The sequence below is a fragment of the Syzygium oleosum genome, unplaced genomic scaffold (genome assembly GCF_021117445.2).
Source record: "Syzygium oleosum isolate NSW1041296 unplaced genomic scaffold, Sole_v2.1 Sole_v2.02, whole genome shotgun sequence".
NCBI classification, from domain to species: Eukaryota; Viridiplantae; Streptophyta; class Magnoliopsida; order Myrtales; family Myrtaceae; genus Syzygium; species Syzygium oleosum.
Window position 1 is genome coordinate 24,026,588 of NW_026607486.1, and position 19,926 is coordinate 24,046,513.

Here is a 19,926-nt window from a genome sequence, read left to right on the forward strand (position 1 = left end):
TTGCAATTCATCAATTGAGAGTTCTTCAATATCCTTGGCTTCTTGTATAGAACAGACAACAAAGTTAAACTTTGGTGTCAAAGATCGAAGAATCTTCTCAACGATGGTGACATCCTCCATCTTATCACCGTGAATCCGCATCTTATTGACAATTGCCATTGTCCGAGAGAAGAAATCGGTAATTGACTCTCCCAACTTCATTCTTAGTAACTCAAACTCTCCACGAAGCATTTGAAGTTGCTGCCTTTTTACTCTTGCGGTACCTTGATATTTTTTCTTCATGGAATCCCATATGTGCTTGGAGGTATCCTTACGGAGAATTGTCTCCGAGATAGATCTGTCAATGGCCTGAAAAAGGTAGTTTTTGGCCTTGAGATCTTTCAATCTTGCTGCTTCCAGAGCCGTTCGTTGTGCTGCTGTCAGCATAGCTCCTTCTTCTGGTTTGGCAACTCCAGAGATAACAACATCCCAATATTCGTTGGATTTCAGGAAGTTCTCCATTAGCATGCTCCAATGATCATAATGACCATCAAAGCGTGGAATAGCTGGTTGGACAAAGGTTTCTGAAGCCATCACCGCTGCTGGATACCAAGAAAAAATCTTTCCTCGCGTGTTTTCAACTCAAGCTCACTTTTTGGCTACTGCCTTTCACTCTCACTTTTTCCTTTCGTGTTTTTAACTCACTTTTCCTTCTTTAATGGCTCTGATATCACTGTTACAGAAAAGGTGCATAAGCTGGCTGTACTTTGCAAGCACAAAGAAAAAACACATAAAAGAGAGTAGTGTACACCTGTGAAAATTATGCTTACTACATTCATGCGTCATAATTGAACAACAACTTAACCTTTTAGATAGGCCATACACCAACAGAAAATCCCAGAAAAGTAGCCACAACAATTAACCCACTATGCTGAACTATCTACCCACTATCCTGAACATGTGTGCAGCAACAAACATGCTGCAACAAATTCCTATAAACTAGGACAACCAACTAGGCTTTATTAAAAAAACAAACAAATACTTTGACTAATTCAACAAGAGTCTTTGAGGTGTTCTGAAAGTATGGCCTGCATTGTTCATATGCCTGCCCCGCGCTTACACAATCGTTGGCACTGGCAGTATATGGGAAATGACAACTCATCATTGTCAGCAAGTCAATGTAGAATGGCGTGATGGGTGCGTAGAGAAAGAGAGAAAGGGCGACACCTGGGCCGTTGGAATGACATATTTGGGTCATTATGTGCTCATCATGGTTCATTGTGGATAGAGTGTCCACATTCAAATCACTCAGCGTTCATCCATTGTTTCGAGTATCCTGGCTGAAAGTATAATACAATAGGCAAATTGTCTGTCTCAATGGACACTTTTCTCCAAATGATTCTTGGGCTTTGGCCTTTGGGTGTACCATTCATCTGCCATTGTTTGGCCTCCTTGGCCCTGATATCCCCCACTTAAAGTTCATCGCAGGACACTCTCTTTATTCCTGTTGATCTAGAAAGGCATTGCCATTCTGTATTTCTTATGATCCATAACATACAACAATTATAACCCTGTAGCTTTCTAATTCATTGTGCCTCCCATCTACCAAACCACCGTCGGGTAGAGTCTCGCGAACCCTACTTTTCACAGCATACAGTGATGAAGATGGCAACCTCTGGTAGCATTAGCGCTGATATGAGCACCGCAAAATGTAACAATCATGAACAGAACCCCTGTACATCCTCTGAGCTTTGCTTTCATCGGTTTCAGCGTCATCAATCACCAGTGTCACAATTAGGATGCAGCCAAAGCTGTTTATCCTCAAATCTGGGCAGAAGTGGATTCTATACAACGGACAACAAGTCAAGCAATAACACATCTTCTTCTTCTGTTCCTACTGCAGTTGCATGTTCTATCGGCCGTCTGCAAGTTGATTTAGATGCTTGTAACCTATTTTCATGTAATTTCCCGCAGCCAAGATCAAGAAATTGTGAATCATTGGTTTATGATCATTCAGAAGACCAGCAATGCCTTGCTCTTCAGTCCCGTGACGATCTTCAAAATCTAGTGAACTTTCACATTTACAACAAATGGAATGACCAAAGTCATCAATTGCCCCAGCCACAGAACTGCTCTAAACTTGCCGTTTTAAGCAATGGACGAAAGCATAGTAAGAAATATCTCAATACCAAGGCATGTAACATAACATGAACTTCGCAGATGTTTGTGCACTGATCATTCTTCGAAAGAGGGGTCTATCATCTTCTTTCAAATTTGTGTGTGTCAGCTAGAGAAGGGGTCCCCCGTTTCTGGAAATGAAGCTGAATCTGATGCTGATCCTCACGGAAACTCCATTTCACCAGCAGCTGCTATTTCTAGTAATAGACGAATTAGATGGACTCCACATCTTCACAACCAATTTCTTGAATGTGTAAATCGTCTGGGAGGAGCTGAAAGTAAGTTTTGGACAGAAAATGTCACTTTCGAGTCAATATCTATACATACTTCAACTGACGTCCAAGTCATGATTTATTGGATGTCCGCAGGAGCAAAACCAAAGTTAATTCTGAAGCTAATGGATGTCAAAGGGTTGACAGTCTTTCATATTAAGGGTCACTTGCAGGTATTGCAACATAATGACTTTCCTTCTATTAGCCAAAAATCAATGCCCATCCCTAACATTTTGTTCAGAATTTCAAACCAAAACTTTATTTGTCTATTACATCACAGAAATGTCGCATGGCCAAGTACATTGCAGAATCTAAAGAAGGTAATTCTCTGCATCCACTAAGATGGGCACGATTGAACATTCCTTGCAAGTGACAGGAGCTCTATTATTGTTGAAGACACATCCATGGGTAACTAATCTTTGCTTGGCAATATGATGACTTATTTTATGTGCATAAATCATATTGTACATGCAGGAAAATCAGAGAAGAACAATTTTGACACAATGCCAGTGCACAACCTCAAAACGTAAGCTTCGACTTATTTGTTGTTTATTAACTCCAGTATACAAACTTAAGAAGAGCACAAAAGAAGCACCGCTTATGAGAGGCGTGCAAGTTTCAAGTGTCGAATGTTTGTCTTGAAGTAGGAAGTCATGATATGAGTAAAATAAGCGTACTGAATATTTGTTGGCAACAGAAGCAAGCTGATTGCAGAAGCGTATTGCAAAACCTTGCAGACGCAGCTGAATGTACAAAAGCGACTACTACAACAGTTGGAGGTAGCTATTCTGAAAATGTTACGTTCTGTCACATTCACACATACACGCACATGCAAACTTTCAGAAGTCTGCACATAAAATACAGTGATATGAAAGTAAGTTTTCATTTCATCCTTCTTGAATTACACATACAGATGCAAAGAAGTTTACAGATGAAGATTGAAGAACAGGGAAGGCAGCTAATACGCTTCTTAGAGAAGCGTCTTAAGAACAAAAGTTGAGCATCCCTCTCAGATCCTCCTATAACCCAGAACTTCTAATGTCTTATTTGAAGTCCAAGCCAATATCTTCCTTTGCATCTGCCAACCTCAGTGCTCTTAGAGTGAGATATGTGCCATCCGGATGCAAAATAGGAGGAAGCATTCAACTCCAGAACATTTGGCCTTCGTCTTACACTATTGTATTTTTAAAGAAATCGGACAAAAAATTATTAAAATGTTGACTATGGATATTGAGCTCTATGGTCAAAACTTACAGCTGTAATATTCTATCAACTATTGGTAAAGTTTTGGAAATAAGATAGTACTTTTATGCAATATATGAATTTATTTGATGACATGGGAAACTTCTATATAACTGTGTTGATCATGCTATGGAGAAGTCTTTTGTTCATTGATCGTGATTCGCTCGTCACACCACGTCCATTGAGATGTAAAATAGTTTCTAAAGCACTGCGATTATCAACCCTACAAGAAAAATGCTAGTTCAGAATAAAATCATGAAATGACTTGGATCAGTTGTTTGATCTGCTGTCGTTACAATTTACATACTAATGGTCCTCTTTGGAGTAAACAAAATGTCAAAATAGGTGGAAAAACCTGAATTCATGTTCATGACACAATACAAGAAGAAGATGAAATGAATGAATGCATCAGTTCAGTGTCAACAGCTTGAGGGTATTGATGAAAGGAACCGCATCATCAAGCTTGCGGTTGTAGAAGCTTCGCAAGTATTCAGAGTGCGAACGGGTTTGGTAGAGAGGGGTGTGTCCAGTGGCGGCGAGGAGCTGTGGAGAAGGTCCAACTGGAAGAGACGGCCTGGGATAGCAGAAGGTCACTATGGACATCCTCTCCTTCTCTTCGTTCACCGCTGCTCTATGATCTGGTGCTCGGTATGTGCCATTGCTGTAAACCTCCATATTTGACCTAAATTCACGACAATGCTGCCAGGAACAGGTGGAACCGTGACCCAGCTGGCATCCCTGCTGGGGACCTGAAGGCCGGGCATGTTGCCGCACTCCGTCAACATGGTGATCCCTGAGTTGTCGGCATGTGGCGAAAGGCCCATTGCTCTCTCGGGTTCCGGGCATGGTGGATTGTAATTCATCCTGACCTCATACCGTCCTTCTCTGAAACTTTTCATCAACAAGTCCAGTTCACCTTCATGAATCCCCAACGCCATTCCAATATACTTCACTACCGCCACTGCCACTTTCCTCAAATCTTCACTGTATTTCTCTAGTGCTTTCCTGATAGATACGGTATTCATAGTCAACATCATTTGCTTAATTTAGCTAAAGTGAAATGCACAAACAATATAGAAACCAAAAAGATGGAAACAAATTGCGTGAATTCTGGGGGATTTTGTGGCCACAGATCGAGATTTCTTGCATGAGTAGGAAGGCATTTGAGGAAGATCATGTCGTTCCACTCCAGCTTCTGGTCATGAGAGGTGACGAAAACCTGCCCATAACCTTCGAGACTTCCTGGTCTCTGTGCCGACTTCTGCTTCTCATGGTAAGGCAGTTCAAAGAACCCGTGCACATTTTCCTTCATCATCCCCATCCCTTCATCCGACACTTCGTGGTTCACTAACTGCACATTAATGACAACTTCACAATAATGATTGTCCTACGAAGATACGATAATGATTGTCTTATTTTAGGAGACAATGGTGCACATCATATACGAAGATAATGCTGATCAATGAAATGATGCTAATCATGTTTCCAAGAGATGATTTCAATGGGTTCAAACTTGTTAACCATTTCATCTACATGAAACGACTCACCAACTTGACCGACTCGTTTAGATGCAAAATAAAAGACGGGCTGTCCAAGCGCAGGATTGGATCCAATAATCAACCATAGATCAGATTACCCGGAAAGCTTTTGAACAGTGTAGTTAACGCCGTTTTGTATCAGCATGAAAAGGAACGAAATTGAAATACTTCATTCGATAATAACAGGTAAAATACTTCGGATGTACAGTCTGCACATAACCGGTTCAGATGGCATCAGCGTCCAAGTCCTTTAGTTTGAGAGAGATTATGCAGTAAAGAGAGTGGGTATCGTAACAGTAGGTAATGAAGCTAATGATCAAGTAGAAACCAACCAGGAAGAGACCCCCCTGGTGGCAGGCAGAGTGAAGGTTGTGGAGCTCGGCGGAACGGGAAGAAGGTCCATCAGCTTCCCCAGGTCGATGCAGGGCAAGCCCTGTGATGACTCTGGCCGATGATCGGTGGGGGCCACGTCATCGCGCACGTACCTGGGGGGCAAAGCATCCGGCTGTCGCTGCCTCACCAGCTCTTGCACGCTCGGCACCGGCAGTGACCATTCCAAGTTCACCTTCTCCTCCTCCCCCTCCGCCAGGGTTGCCTCTTCTCTGATCTCGCCAACCTGGTTTCCTGTATCGCCGTCTTATATATACGTTGACTTTTTTCAAGCATGCCCTCACGGACGACAGCGACCAGTCAGCGGATCCGCGGTCAAAATTTAGATAAATTGGACGTTCTCCGAATTCACATTGTTGGGTCCAATTCAACATCGTCGATTCTACAAGTCATAACAGGATTAGGTACAGTGCGAGGTCTAGCTACATACACCAAATTCATTTAAGATTTTTTTCGTCATAATAATAGTCCTCAAATCTTAATGCTTCCCGAATTACTTGCTAAGACCTCAAGAATAGTCTTGTATAAAATCTCTTTATGGATCAAACTCTATTACACTTTTTTTTTTAAGTGCACTATGGTGTTGGGTGTTAACCATATTGGCCAACTTCCCACGTATATGCGATCTGATTTTGTAAATGTGTAACTTGACGAGAAATTATTGTTGAGATTCCTATGCACCATCGTGGATAAAATATGTATAATGAGAAAGGAATAATTTTTTGGAAACAAAAATTACATTTATGTTACTGAATAGTTGTAATGACCCTAGGTAGTTACTAAATACATGTGAAGAGAGATCACAATGGTTAATTTTAATATGATTTGATGCGTTAACAGTGATGAACTATATGTTGAGACCATCACTTGGCATTAATTTCAACCTCATCTCCATTCAAGACTTCCTTTCAAAAACCTCCCGCGGAGCGTTCACATATCGAAGGTTGAAGTTTCCATGACAGCTATTAGCTTGCTCTTACGTCTGTGGCTTATTACCATGCTTGAAGAGACAAGATTACGCTTGATTAGGGGAAGAATAGCAACCACCTGAGGAAAATTTAATTAATATAGACTTTCAAAGTGTAAATATAAAAAAAAAATGACGTACGCCATCTCAAATTAGGGAACAAATGCAACGTCCTTTTCCAGGCCTCTATCGATAAAATCCCAGTTTTGTAAAATCAACTCAATTTAGTCCTTGATACATATAATACAATGTTCAAAGGATAAGATGATATGTAAAGGACTCAAAAGCGAAAAAAAAACCTTTCTCCACTTGCTGGGCGGACTTCCCCAAGGAGCTCTGCTATGAACTGAGATCAGGTAATTTGTCATGCATGGATTAAATTGAATTTAATTTAGAAATTTAGGGCCCTTTAAAAAGAAACTTATTGGTGAGATCAAATTAGACAAGTACCCCCATTTAGAAGAAAGTTTCACAAGAGATGGCAACTAATTATCACCTTTTTTACTGGACCTGAAATTTGGTAAGAAAAAAGAAATTCCCATGCACAGCTAAATTTCCAAATCATTCAACTTGAGAATAAGGTCAAGGATGTTATCATTAAATGAAAAAGATAGTTTCCTTTTCTTACCTCTTTACTCATCAACTAATTTAGCAACTTGAATGAATCTCTCAGTATATAAAGGTGCTACACTAGTTCATTTCAACACATCACTACACTAGCTCACAAAGCTGTCAAAATGTAGATTAGGTGTATATAGTGTATATAGCCATGGAGGTAACAGTATCCAAGAGAATGGGGTCAATGATGTTCGTGGCAGCTCTGATACTATGGTCGTCCATTGTTGCCGACGCGGCAGGCATATCTTGGAAATGCGCGTTGAAGCGCGCATTTTTCTATGTCTTCGACCCCAATTCATTGCAATGCAGTGCGGATTGCATCAATCGTTGCTTAACAGGGCCCCCTATGTCCGCGGCATTAGAGCATTGAGATGTCGGTTGTTTCTTGTCTACTTGCATGGACTATCATTCGGGTAATAATCTTCGCATCGAGATCGAAAAATAGAACATAGCTTCTTATCAAATTCATAAAACCAAGAAAGTTATTGTATAATCTTGTTTCTTTATAGTGTTTCATTGTTATATTTTAATTATGAGAGGATAGTTGCGTACTAAATTATTTCATTTCTTGGACTTTGATATATGCTCTTGTTAAAAAAAATCAATTTCAATCTTGATATAAGTAACTTTTTTAATTTCTTGTTTCTTATTTAAATTCATGCAGGCACCAAGAAAGTTGAAGGGGACAGGAAGAAGCTCAGAGCCTGTGCGGATTCATGCTCTCAGTCTTGCCAGAAGACCTATTCATTGCACTAAAGTTTGGTTTTTTTTAAACAAAGGCAATTGAGTTATGTAATAACTTTGTGGTTTCATTCCACAACTAATAAATAATATTGCTTTATTTATTATCTGCTTGAGTGAAGTACATTTTTATGAATTTTTAGTTGTGATAAGTTGAGTCTGTTCTCTATTATCCTGATTTAGATTAGGAGATATAATTACAAAAACCAAGTGGGACTCCGACTTCGATCCGATTATCGAACATAACGAAAACCGTGGCTTTAATAATTCCAGCTTGGCCTTGCTCATAGACGAACTCCTGGGGATTCGCATAGGATGGGTCGCATAGGATTTGAACCCCTCCAGACAGATTTCCTTGATGTGGAGGGTAAAAATAGAGAGAGAAAAAAACATAGAGCAATAAGTATAAGAGGGACGAAACCGTCGTATATCGGTCATAGAATTAATTTAAAATTTGGAGAAATGACTAGCTTTTTGCCCTGAAATTTCAGAAGTTCAGAGAGACTTGGACGAAATCTGGAGAGGTTATGGTTGAAGCGGCCGCGAGGAAGACAAAAATGAGAGTAGCAAAAGAAGTCCGGAATATTTTTCAAATGGACGGGCTTCTCCTTTTCCTTTTCCCTTTCCTTCAAGTCCTCGAAATGGACGGAACATGTGTTTTTGTCCCATAAATTCAATTGTTCCTTGATTAAATGCAACTTTTATCTATCATTCACCAAATGTTTAAATTATCTGGCAAAAACCCTTGAGGTTATGACATTGCTGGCCAACAAATTTTATGGCGTGATGTTGTTGACACTTAAATTTTGGTGACTCATTTTACTTTATTTATTACATAAAAAAGTAGAGACCGAGTTTGACTCATAAACAAAAATATTAATATTGCATTGAATTTAGGCATTCTAAATATTCATGGGCGCATTGAATAATTTCATCGGCCCGGTGGTGGATTGCGTAGCTGAATTCCACGTGTGCCCTGCATTGGACATTTAAGTTGGGAAAGTAAAAAGAATTTCAGCAAAGTACAAGATGGGAAATTCAGCTCTTTGGCTAGATTCTGGGGTGAAGCAAAAAGTTAAATATGGGCTATATATATATATATATATATATATATATATATATATGATTCTTGGCAAGAAAGGTGGGCAGCAATCATCTCCGGAAGGCAAAGATAATATGCACCGTTAAGGACGAAAATCAATGAGAAAAATCTGGCCGTAATTGAAAGGCCATCCAAACACCTTTATGAGCCGATTAATGAATGGGGAACTAGCTAGTGAAAAGCTTCCATGCAAAGGCAAACCGTTGAAGGCAAAGCAATTGATTGATGAGTTAAGCGAAAGCATCCCCAAAAAGGAAAGACGTTAAATATATATTGTCTCTGGGCAATATAGGAGGGCAAATGTCGCATGCATGCAACCAGAATGTATCATTCAGGAGGGTTTGATTCGGTCCCCGGGGTGGCGGCGGCAGCGGCTCGCCTCATCAGGAGTGTGATTAATTAGTTGAGGAGGAACATCTTGGAGCACAAGTACTACAAATCTCTCTTCAACCCCTCCTTCAACTCCACATATGATGCATGGTTAACAGAGCAAGGCTACGTTTGGTTCAGCTTTTCCTTCAAAACCCTTTGGGGAAATGTTGAGGCATATGGTAAACTTTTTTGGGACCTCCTTAGACAAATTCCCCGATTCCCTTCCGCATTATTTATTCTTAACTAAAACAACTATAGATGAACTATCCCGGGATATAAAAATCACATTATAAGGTGAGTGAGATTTGAGACACTCTCTTCACAATCTAAATAGAAAATCGAGAGCTCGGAAAGCCGCCTTTAGATCATTCGCATCTGCTTCTGAATTGAGTATCATCCAGTTGGTGACTCTGATTATCCCAATTTTTCTCTGCTAATTCACATGGTTTTGTTATGTTTATTTCAATTGAATCAATCACCGGTTTGGACGACTTTACTCCCAGATGCCATGGCAAGATAAATCGATGCAATGGGCTTACAGGGCAAGAGTCTAGAGAGAGAGAGAGAGAGAGAGAGAGAGAGAGAGAGAGAGAGAGAGAGAGAGAGAGAGAGAGAGAGAGAGAGTCACGCCCCAAACCCCTACGAGCTCGCGACATCCCCTGCTCCGGTCGAAATGTTGCGACGTCCCAGGAACATCGCCGACCCAACCCAAACATCAGAGCCACACGCGGAAACGGATATCAAAACCCCGGACAAAAGATGACGACAGCGGGGTAGAACAACAGAATAATCAAACAATAACAACATCACTCCACACAATACTATTGTACTGAACAAACGATCATTAGTTTACAAATATAATTAACCATTAAACATTCATAGCCACCGGTTTAACAGAAGATTAGGGGTCTGGTTAACCTAGCTTCATTATAGGTCAAACTAGTCTAAACAACCCCTACAATACCCTACGGAATTACTGGTTGCCTTTCTTCCGCTCCTGATTCTTCGGGCTTGAGCCTCCGGAAACTCACCTGCAGTTCCACTGGGCACCAAAAACAGCTTCCCGGACTTCCAAAAGAGGAGGCGAACTTTCCGGGTTTACGGCTGGGGGTCTGAAATTGTGGATCCTACAACTATGAGACGAATCTCAATAAGTGTACAACCCCAAACCCCACGTAGGCACTCACATACCGCCAGACGAAAACACGCATAGCACACACATCTACAAACAAACTAACAACCACACACGACCCTACATGGAATTCATCATGCCCGTTCCTGCACGTTAGATGATAACACAACCAATATACCACAGAAATATATCACCGTCGTGCGCTTGCCTCGATTATAATGCAAAACCCACTTGGGCACGTCCCATACCATGCCTAGCAGATTTTACCCCATAATTGAGCACCACAACGCGCGATACAAACACACTCGCACACCAACTCACACCACACGTCACTTCCACAATCTCACTCGTCCAACCAATTCTCGCTCATTCTCAACCTTTCCACCATACCGCGCCCGCATAAAACGCATAAGGCCAACGGTCTTCTGACCTCGTCAGGCATCGTCACCCCGTCGGACCGGGCATCGTCACCTCGTCAGGGACGGCATTGTCCCGCGTAAACGAACACGCCTCAGGACGGAATCCTACACTCACACTTCCTTAATTACCACGCCCGCGTAAAACGCATCAGGCCAACGGTCTTCTGACCTCGTCAGGCATCGTCACCCCGTCGGGCCGGGCATCGTCACCTCGTCAGGGACGGCATCGTCCCGCGTAAACGAACACGCCTCAGGACGGACCTTACCCCGCGTAAACGAACACGCCTCATGGTCTCACTTTTCAAACCAATCCTACATTCCTGTACCTTCGTTCCATTCAAATCACTCTACACACGGCCAACAACCGCACGACCAAACATACACATTTCACACACATTTCACAATTCACGTCCTCATCACATGAACACACCATCCGATCACACATATTTAGCACACGAACTCAATGCGCATTCACATTACCACGCCACCACACCTCGCGGCCATACGCATACGGCACACCACCAATCCACAATCAGTCCAGAATACATTCCCAATCAGTCCACAAACACAACCAGCACAAACATTCTAATCAGCCCATTTAAGCCACAAAAATTCCAATCAATTACACAAATTAACCGCGATCGCTCCACACATCACAGCCATCATCGAGCCTCCAAATCCTCACAAATTTCTTCGCCAAATTAGTCCCCAAATCAGCCCACGACAACCAAATACCAGCCTTCATCTCAGCCCCCGAAACAGCCACATAAACCCCTAAACCGAACCCTAAACATGTCCTACGATACCCGAAGTCCTAGGTAGTTTTTGGGGAAGACACTTACCTAAGAAAAACAGGGCAACTCAGCTGGACAGAGGCGGGGACAGCCGGAACAGCAGCAGCAGCGTCGCCGGCGACCAGGCAGGCGTGCGGCTGCTTCACGGCGAGCAGGTGGCTGGCGGGCGGTTCACGGCCGGCTGGGGGCGGCGATGGTGACGTACGGGACAGGGGAGGACGGCCAGAGGTGGCTCGGCAGCGACTGGGCTGATCGGAACAGGGAACGGGGAGAGAAAGAGGAGAGGCGGACAGTGGGGTGGCCGGGGAGGGAGAAGCGGCAGCGGCGGATGGCTGGGCTGGGCTGGGCAGCGACCGGCGGCGGCGAGCTGGTGGCCGGCCAGGGGCTTCACGCACGGGGAGAGGGGAGAGAGAGAGCAAGCCGATCGGTGGGGGGGTGAGGAGAGAGAGAGCGTGAGTGAAAAGAGAGAGGAGAGAGAGAAAAACTAATTTTATAATCTAACCTCAATAATTGCACCCCGGAAATTACCAAAACACCCCTCTAACTACCCTCCGATCCAATGGCCACGATTCGATCTCATCCACATCCGACGGCCCACGCTTAATCTTAACAAGTCAAGGGGCGAAAAGGTAATTACTCAAAAAGGGAGAGGGACATTCTTGTCCTTATAATTTCGGCCACACAGGATTATTCTCAGTCCCCCGACTTAATCCAGTCCTTAAAATTTGGAATAGTGAAAATTGGGCACAGGGGCATTTCCGTAATTTTTCGGTCCCGGGTCGAAATTCCATTTTTCGACCGTACACACTCCAATTATGCGTGGCCACCCTAAAATGGCATCGGCCTCAAAAAAATAATCTCATATGGTCTCAAAAATCGACGTCGAAGTCCAGAGGGGCAAAATCGTAATTTCCCCGGTCCCGAACCGAAATCCATTTTTTTGCAGAAATGGGTGGCCCCAAGGTTGGCCAAGCCAAAAACGTCATCGGCCGCTCAAAATTGTCACTTTCAAAATTCTCGATTCCCGGGCCCGAATTCCAAGAAATGACTAAAATCGAACAATCGCGACTTTAGCTTATCTCTTGCTAACGGGTGGCTCATTAGGATTACGCGCTCTCGACCCGTGACCGACACTAAGTCCAATCACGTTTAAGTTTACTCGTACCAAGGCGACCTCGATTGTCATGTAATTGTGAAGGTCTGTCGCTAGTTCCCTTCGGACACGATCAATCAATTAGATCGGTCTCGGTTGGCTCAAAACATTCCCTCATCAATCCTTATGGTCGAAGGTCGAACCAAGGTCGAGTTCTTTGGTCGTGCGAACTCAGTCCCGTAATGGCCTTACCCCTAAGGTTAGCATCCCGTAAATGCGCATTTCCGGGTGAGATCTCACTATAAGTGCATTGGCCATAATATTCATTTCTTAAATCCCGGGAAAAGGATCGAAAATTCAGACTGTTAGAGAGAGAGAGAGAGAGTCTGAAGGAGTCGAGTCCTGTATGACCCCCTGCAATTCCATCAAAATGCAAAATTGAAGGAGAAACTTGGGCTGACATTCAAAATGGTCCATATTACTACAACAAGGCATGAACCTGATCAATAGCTAGAGAAATGTTTAAGCGCAAGGCAACGCTCCGCCCAAAGGCATCAATTACTATTGACCTTATAGCGATGATAATAGTCATCCGCCACATCTCCGGTGCTTGCATCCTCTATTTTCTTTGCATTCCAGATTTCAGTAACATCTTATAACAATATTCCTAACCAAAATATTAACAGCTTCATTACAATACTGGAGAGATAAATGGTAAAGAGAGTGACCCTTGCTGCTAAAAAATTTCCTTTTTTCAGTAACACTAACAGCTTCATTACAATACTACAAATTGGAAGTTCCAAACAGTCATTTACTTAAATTACAAATTACAGATCTAGACGTCATTCCGCCATTACAATCATAACAGAAAGTGAGTTTCGCCACATAAGGAACAACTACAAAGATACTATGAGCTTCAGCATCAGTTCTGCCTATTCTGGCAAGAGCGTACGCACACAAGTCAGTGATTTCATATAGGGGATAGTGGCTCTCTTATCCCAACTCTCCACTTCAGTCTTCATCTTTTTTTCGGTTTTTTTTGGGGGAAAATATCAATTACCATCCTCACTTTCACACCTTATCTCATTTTGCATCGTCACTCTTGAAAATTTGCATCTTCCATCTTGTGTTGTGTTAAGAAATAAAATTGACTAGAGATGGTGGAGCTGAAATGCAATAAGAGAGTACTGCTATATGGATGCCTTCTAAGCAGGTCTAGCAAGGCTGAGGAAGGCTGACGTGCCTCTAATCTGCGAAGGCTAAGATTACACCGTACAGCATCACTTAATCAGGCAATTTACACAAAGGCAACCGGACACTAACATGCCTTCTGGTATAAACACACTGATCTAGCTAACCGTGATATCTCCGGAACAGGGCTATAATGCAGAAAGAAACATATGACTTGCTGTTGCTGATATAGCCAATCCAACCTTGGTCCATCTTAAGAACCAACAGTTTATTTTGCTTTTCAGGCTGTCTTCTCCGCATGAATAATTTCCAGTCAAACCCAACGTTGCCAGTCATACATTGTCATTCCCAAATCTGCCAAAAGCACGGTTACATCTTTATTTTAGCTGTCTGCCCCTGTTCTTTTTTTTTTTTTTTTTGGTCGGCTGTCTGCCCCTATTCCGCTAGCAACATCAGTAAAGAAATCAGCCAAAATCCATCTAACAAACTTGTTTTGGTTAGTTGGTGATGACTCATAATAGTCATATGCAGAAGTTGAGGTTGAGGTTGACGGATGAGGAACCGGAAGATCCTGCCAATGTAAAGATGTCAACAAATTGGCCAGAAAAGTATACCATCAAGCTTTGTTTTCTTGCTTAGAAACAATCACAAGCACTCAGCAAAAATGAGTGCATTTAATACTCCCACTCCTCATTATTTACTTCAGTTTCAAGCGGAGACGTGAAGCAAATGTACTTCACAAGCACAGCCATTTGCTATTATAAATCTGACCAGGTATGCTTTAGAGCATCCAGAGGCCATAACATTAGATAAGTAATCCTGCTTTGTTTTTCTTTTTCTATGTTATGTTCTTTGGATTGTCATATTGGGAGCAGCTGTCGGTTCCTGTTAAGAATAACAAGGAGTCTGCTCTCTTCTGTTTAATGTTTCAAATAAACCACAGAGTCTTAGAGGCGTTCTGAAAGTATGGCCTGCTTTGTTCATATGCCTGCCCCACGCTTACACAATCTTTTAGCCACATACAACATTCAAAGGCTTTTTAAGCGGTTCAAAAATCTGAGATAAGCTGGCAGTACATGGGAAATGGCAACTCGACATTGTCAGCCAGTCAATGAAGAATGGTGTGATGTGTGTGGAGAGAGAGAGAGAGAAAGGGTGAAACTTGGGCTTTTGGAATGACATATTTGGGTCAGCATGTGCTCATCATGGTTCATTGTGGAGAGAGTATCCACATTCAAATAACTCAGCGTTCATGCAAATTGTCTGTCTCAATGGACACTTTTCTCCAAATGATTCTTGGGCTTTGGCCTTTGGTGTACCATTGATCTGCATTCTCCACTCGAAGTTCATCGCAGGAGTTCTCTTTATTCCTGTTGATCCAGAAAGGCATTCTGTATTTCTCAATATCCAACAATTATAACTCTGTAGCTTTCTAATTCATCGTGCCTCCCATCTACCAAACCACTTTTTGCAGCATACGGTGATGAAGACGGCAGCCTCTGGTAGCAATAACGCTGATATGAGCACCGCAAAAAGTAACAGTCAAGAACAGAGCCCCAGTACATCCTCTGAGCTTTGCTTTCATCGGTTTCAGCGTCATCAATCACCAGTGTCGCAATTAGGATGCAGCCAAAGCTGTTTATCCTCAAATCTGGGCAGAAGCGGATTCTATACAACGGACAACAAGTCAAGCAATGACACATCTTCTTCTTCTGTTCCTACTGTAGTTGCATGTTCTATTGGCCGTCGGCAAGTGGATTTAGATGCTTGTAACCTATTTTCGTGTAATTTCCAGCAACCAAGATCAAGAAATTGCGAATCATTGGCTTATGATCATTCAGAAGACCAGCAATGCGTTGCTCTTCAGTCCCATGATGATCTTCAATATCTAGTGAACTTTCTCATTTACAACAAATGGAATGACCAAAGTCATCAATTGCCCCAGCCACAGAACTGCACTAAACTTGCCGTTTTAAGCAATGGACGAAAGCATAGTAAGAAATATCTCAATACCAAGGTATGTAACATAACATGAACATCGCAGATGTTTGTGCACTGATCATTCTTCGAAAGAGGGGTCTATCATCTTCTTTCAAATTTGTGTGTGTCAGTTAGAGAAGGGGTCCCCCGTTTCTGGAAATGAAGCTGAATCTGATGCTTATCCTCACGGAAACTCCATTTCACCAGCAGCTGCTATTTCTAGTAATAGACGAATTAGATGGACTCCACATCTTCACAACCAATTTCTTGAATGTGTAAATCGTCTGGGAGGAGCTGAAAGTAAGTTTTGGACAGAAAATGTCACTTTCGAGTCAATATCCATACATACTTCAATTGACGTCCAAGTCATGATTTATCGGATGTCCACAGGAGCGAAACCAATGTTAATTCTGAAGCTAATGGATGTCAAAGAGTAGACAATCTTTCATATTAAGAGTCACTTGCAGGTACTCCAACATAATGACTTTCCGTCTATTAGCCGAAAATCATTGCCCATCCCTAAGATTTTGTTCAGAATTTCAAACCAAAACTTTATTTGTCTATTACATCACAGAAATGTCGCATGGCCAAGTACATTACAGAATCTAAAGAAGGTAATTCTGTGCATATCTAAGGTGACCATGATTGAACATTCCTTGCAAGTGACAGGAGCTCTACTATTATTGAAGAAACTTATTTATGTGCATAAATCATATTGTACATGCAGGAAAATCAGAGAAGAACAATTTTGACTCAATGCCAGTGCACGACCTCAAAACGTAAGCTTCGACTTGTTTGTTTTTTATTAACTCCGGTATACAAACTTAAGAAGAGCACAAAACAAGCACCACTCATGAGAGGGGTGCAAGTTTCAAGTATCGTATGTCTGTCTTGAACAGGAAGTGATGATATGAGTAAAATAAGCATGCTGAATATTTGTTGGCAACAGAAGCAAGCTGATTGCAGAAGCTTATTGCAAAACCTTGCAGATGCAGCTGAACGTACAAAAGCGACTACTTCAACAGTTGGAGGTAGCTATTCTGAAAATGTTACGTTCTGTCACATTCACACATACATGCACGTGCAAACTTTCAGAAGTCTACACATAAAATACAGCGATAAGAAAGTAAGATTTCATTTCATCCTTCTTGAATTACACATACAGATGCAAAGAAGTTTACAGATGAAGATTGGTGAACAGGGAAGGCAGCTAATACGCTTCTTAGAGAAGCGTCTTAAGAACAAAAGTTGAGCATCCCTCTCAGATCCTCCTATAACCAAGAACTTCTAATGTCTTATTTGAAGTCCAAGCCAATATCTTCCTTTGCATCTGCCAACCTCAGTGCTCTTAGAGTGAGATATGTGCCATCCGGATGCAAAATAGGAGGAAGCATTCAACTCCAGAACATTTGGCCTTCGTCTTACGCTATTGTGTTTTTAAAGAAATCAGACAAAAAATTATTAAAATGTTGACTATGGATATTGAGCTCTATGGTCAAAACTTACCGCTGTAATATTCTATCAACTATCGGTAAAGTTTTGGAAATAAGATAGTACTTTTATGCAATCTCACGAGGAATTTATTTGATGACATGGGAAACTTCTATATTAATGTGTTTATCATGTTATGGAGAACGTCTTTTGTTCATTGATTGTATCACGTGCATCGACAAGTGGAGCACCAAGTGAATCAATGACAAGATTTGTCAAAATTCATACATAAAGTTAATCGAGATTCATACTACGCAAATCGTGATTCACTCGTCACACCACGTCAATTGAGATGTAAAATAGTTTCTAAAGCACTACGATTATTAACCCTACAAGAAAAATGCTAGTTCAGAAAAAATCATGAAATGACTTGGATCAGTTGTTTGATCTGCTGTCGTTACAATTTACATACTAATAGTCCTCTATGGAGTAAACGAAATGTCAAAATAGGTGGAACAACCTGAGTTCATATTCATGACACACAATACAAGAAGAGGATGAAATGAATGAATGCATCAGTTCATCGTCTACAGCCTGAGGGTATTGATGAAAGGAACCGCATCATCAAGCTTGCGGTTGTAGAAGCTTTGCAAGTATTCAGAGTGCGAAAGGGTTTGGTAGAGAGGGGTGAGTCCAGTGGCGGTGAGGAGCTGTGGAGAAGATCCAACTGGAAGAGACGGGCTGGGATAGCAGGTCACTATGGATATCCTCTCTTTCTCTTTGTGTGACGGCCCAAGCCAAGCGGCGGAGCGTGTGGAGGAGGGATGGCGGTGCGTCCACGCCACTACCCCGGACGTGTGCAAGGAAGTAGGGTACTTCTCTTGTCCCACATCGCCTAGGGAGGGAGCCTTGGGCTTGCTTATAAGGCTTGGGGAGCCTTAACCTAGTACGGCGCGTTTTAAATCCGTGAGGGCTTTGGCCCAAAGCAGACAATATCGTGCTAAGGTGGGTTTTCAGGTAGCTACACTTTGTTCACCACCGCTCTATGATCTGGTGCTCCGTTTGTGCCATTGCTGTAAACCTCCATGATTTGACCTAAATTCACGACAATGCTGCCAGGAACAGGTGGAACCGTGACGCAGCTGTCATCCCTGCTTAGGACCTGAAGACCGTGTTGCCGCACTCCGTCAACATGGTGATCCCTGAGTTGTCGGCATGTGGCGATAGGCCCATTGCCCTCTCGGGTTCCAGGCATGGCGGGCAGTAATTCATCCTGACCTCGTGCCTCCCTTCTCTGAAACTTTCCATCAACGACTTCAGTTCACCTTCATGAATCCCCAACGCCATTCCAATATACTTCACTACCGCCACTGCCACTTTCCTGAAATCTTCACTGTATTGCTCCTAGTGCTTTCCTGATAAATGCGGTATTCATAGTCAAACATCATTTGCTTAATTTAGCTAAAGTGAAATGCACAAACATAATAGAAACCAAAAAGATGGAAACAAATTGCCTGAAATCTGGGGGATTTTGTGGCGACAGATCGAGATTTCTTGCATGAGAAGGAAGGCATTTGAGGAAGATCATGTCGTTCCGCTCCAGCTTCTGGTCGGGAGAGGTGACGAAAGCCTGCCCATAACCTTTGAGACTTCCTGGTCTCTGTGCCGACTATTGCTTCTCATGGTAAGGCAGTTCAAAGAACCCGTGCACATTTTCCTTCATCATCCCCATCCCTTCATCCGACACTTCGTGGTTCACTAACTGCACATTCATGACAACTTCACAATCTCCTGCTTTTCCAAATTCAACCCCATCCCACGAAGATACGATAATGATTGTTTTATTTTAGGAGACAATGGTTCATATCATATACGAAGACACCGAGACATCATTTCAATGGATTCAAACTTGTTAACCATTTCATCTACCTGAAATGACTCACCAACTTGACCGACTCGTTTAGACGCAAAATAAAAAACAGAGGTGGGTGTCCAAGCGCAGTGACCATTCCAAGTTCACCTCCTCCTCCTCCTCCATGGTTGCCTCTTCTGTGATCTCCCCAACCTGGTTTCCTGTATCGCCGGCTTGTATATACGTTGACTGGGTCCAATTCAACATCGCCGATTCTACAAGTCATAACAGGATTAGGTATAGTGCGAGGGTTGATCTTTAGCTACATACACCAAATTCATTTAAGGATTTTCCGTCATAATGGTTCTCAAATCTTAATGCTTCCCGAATTACTTGCTAAGAATACCTCAAGAATAATCTGAGAGAAAAAATCTCTTTATGAATCAAACTCCATTGCACTTTTTTTTAAGTGCACTTTGGTGTTGGGTGTTGACCATATTGGCCAATTTCCATGTATATGCAATATAATTTCATAAATATGTAATTTGATTATAAATCAGTGTCGAGATTCCTATGCGTCATCGTGGATAAAATATGTGTAACGAGAAAGGAATCATTTTTTGGAAAATAAATTA

At 42.1% G+C, this 19,926-nt stretch overlaps 1 protein-coding gene, 1 long non-coding RNA gene and 1 pseudogene across 2 annotated transcripts; 2 read left to right on the forward strand and 1 right to left on the reverse strand.

The window, feature by feature from the left end:
- Nucleotides 1–1,129: 1,129 nt before the first annotated feature.
- On the forward strand, nt 1,130–3,844 carry LOC115691707 (protein PHOSPHATE STARVATION RESPONSE 2-like). Its single transcript, XM_056308159.1, has 5 exons — nt 1,130–1,176; nt 2,200–2,602; nt 2,710–2,749; nt 2,904–2,955; nt 3,167–3,844. The coding sequence occupies exons 1-5, from the start codon at nt 1,130–1,132 to the stop codon at nt 3,174–3,176; spliced, it is 552 nt and encodes a 183-aa protein (XP_056164134.1). The 3' UTR covers nt 3,177–3,844.
- Nucleotides 3,845–3,870: 26 nt separating this feature from the next.
- LOC115691706 (oxoglutarate-dependent flavonoid 7-O-demethylase 1-like) lies at nt 3,871–5,875 on the reverse strand (annotated as a pseudogene).
- Nucleotides 5,876–15,808: 9,933 nt separating this feature from the next.
- Nucleotides 15,809–17,600, forward strand: LOC130136411 (uncharacterized). Its single transcript, XR_008815363.1, has 5 exons — nt 15,809–16,475; nt 16,583–16,622; nt 16,736–16,787; nt 16,998–17,039; nt 17,174–17,600. It is a non-coding gene; the product is annotated as an uncharacterized LOC130136411 (long non-coding RNA).
- The last annotated feature ends 2,326 nt before the right edge of the window (nt 17,601–19,926 follow it).

Bases quoted from the DNA above. Each gene is read 5' to 3' on its own strand.
- LOC115691707 (XM_056308159.1), top strand. From the start codon at position 1,130: ATGACAACTCATCATTGTCAGCAAGTCAATGTAGAATGGCGTGATGG. The intron at 1,177-2,199 runs GTGCGTAGAGAA...TGAACTTCGCAG, and splicing joins AATGTAGAATGGCGTGATGG to ATGTTTGTGCACTGATCATT. The intron at 2,603-2,709 runs GTATTGCAACAT...ATTACATCACAG, and splicing joins ATATTAAGGGTCACTTGCAG to AAATGTCGCATGGCCAAGTA.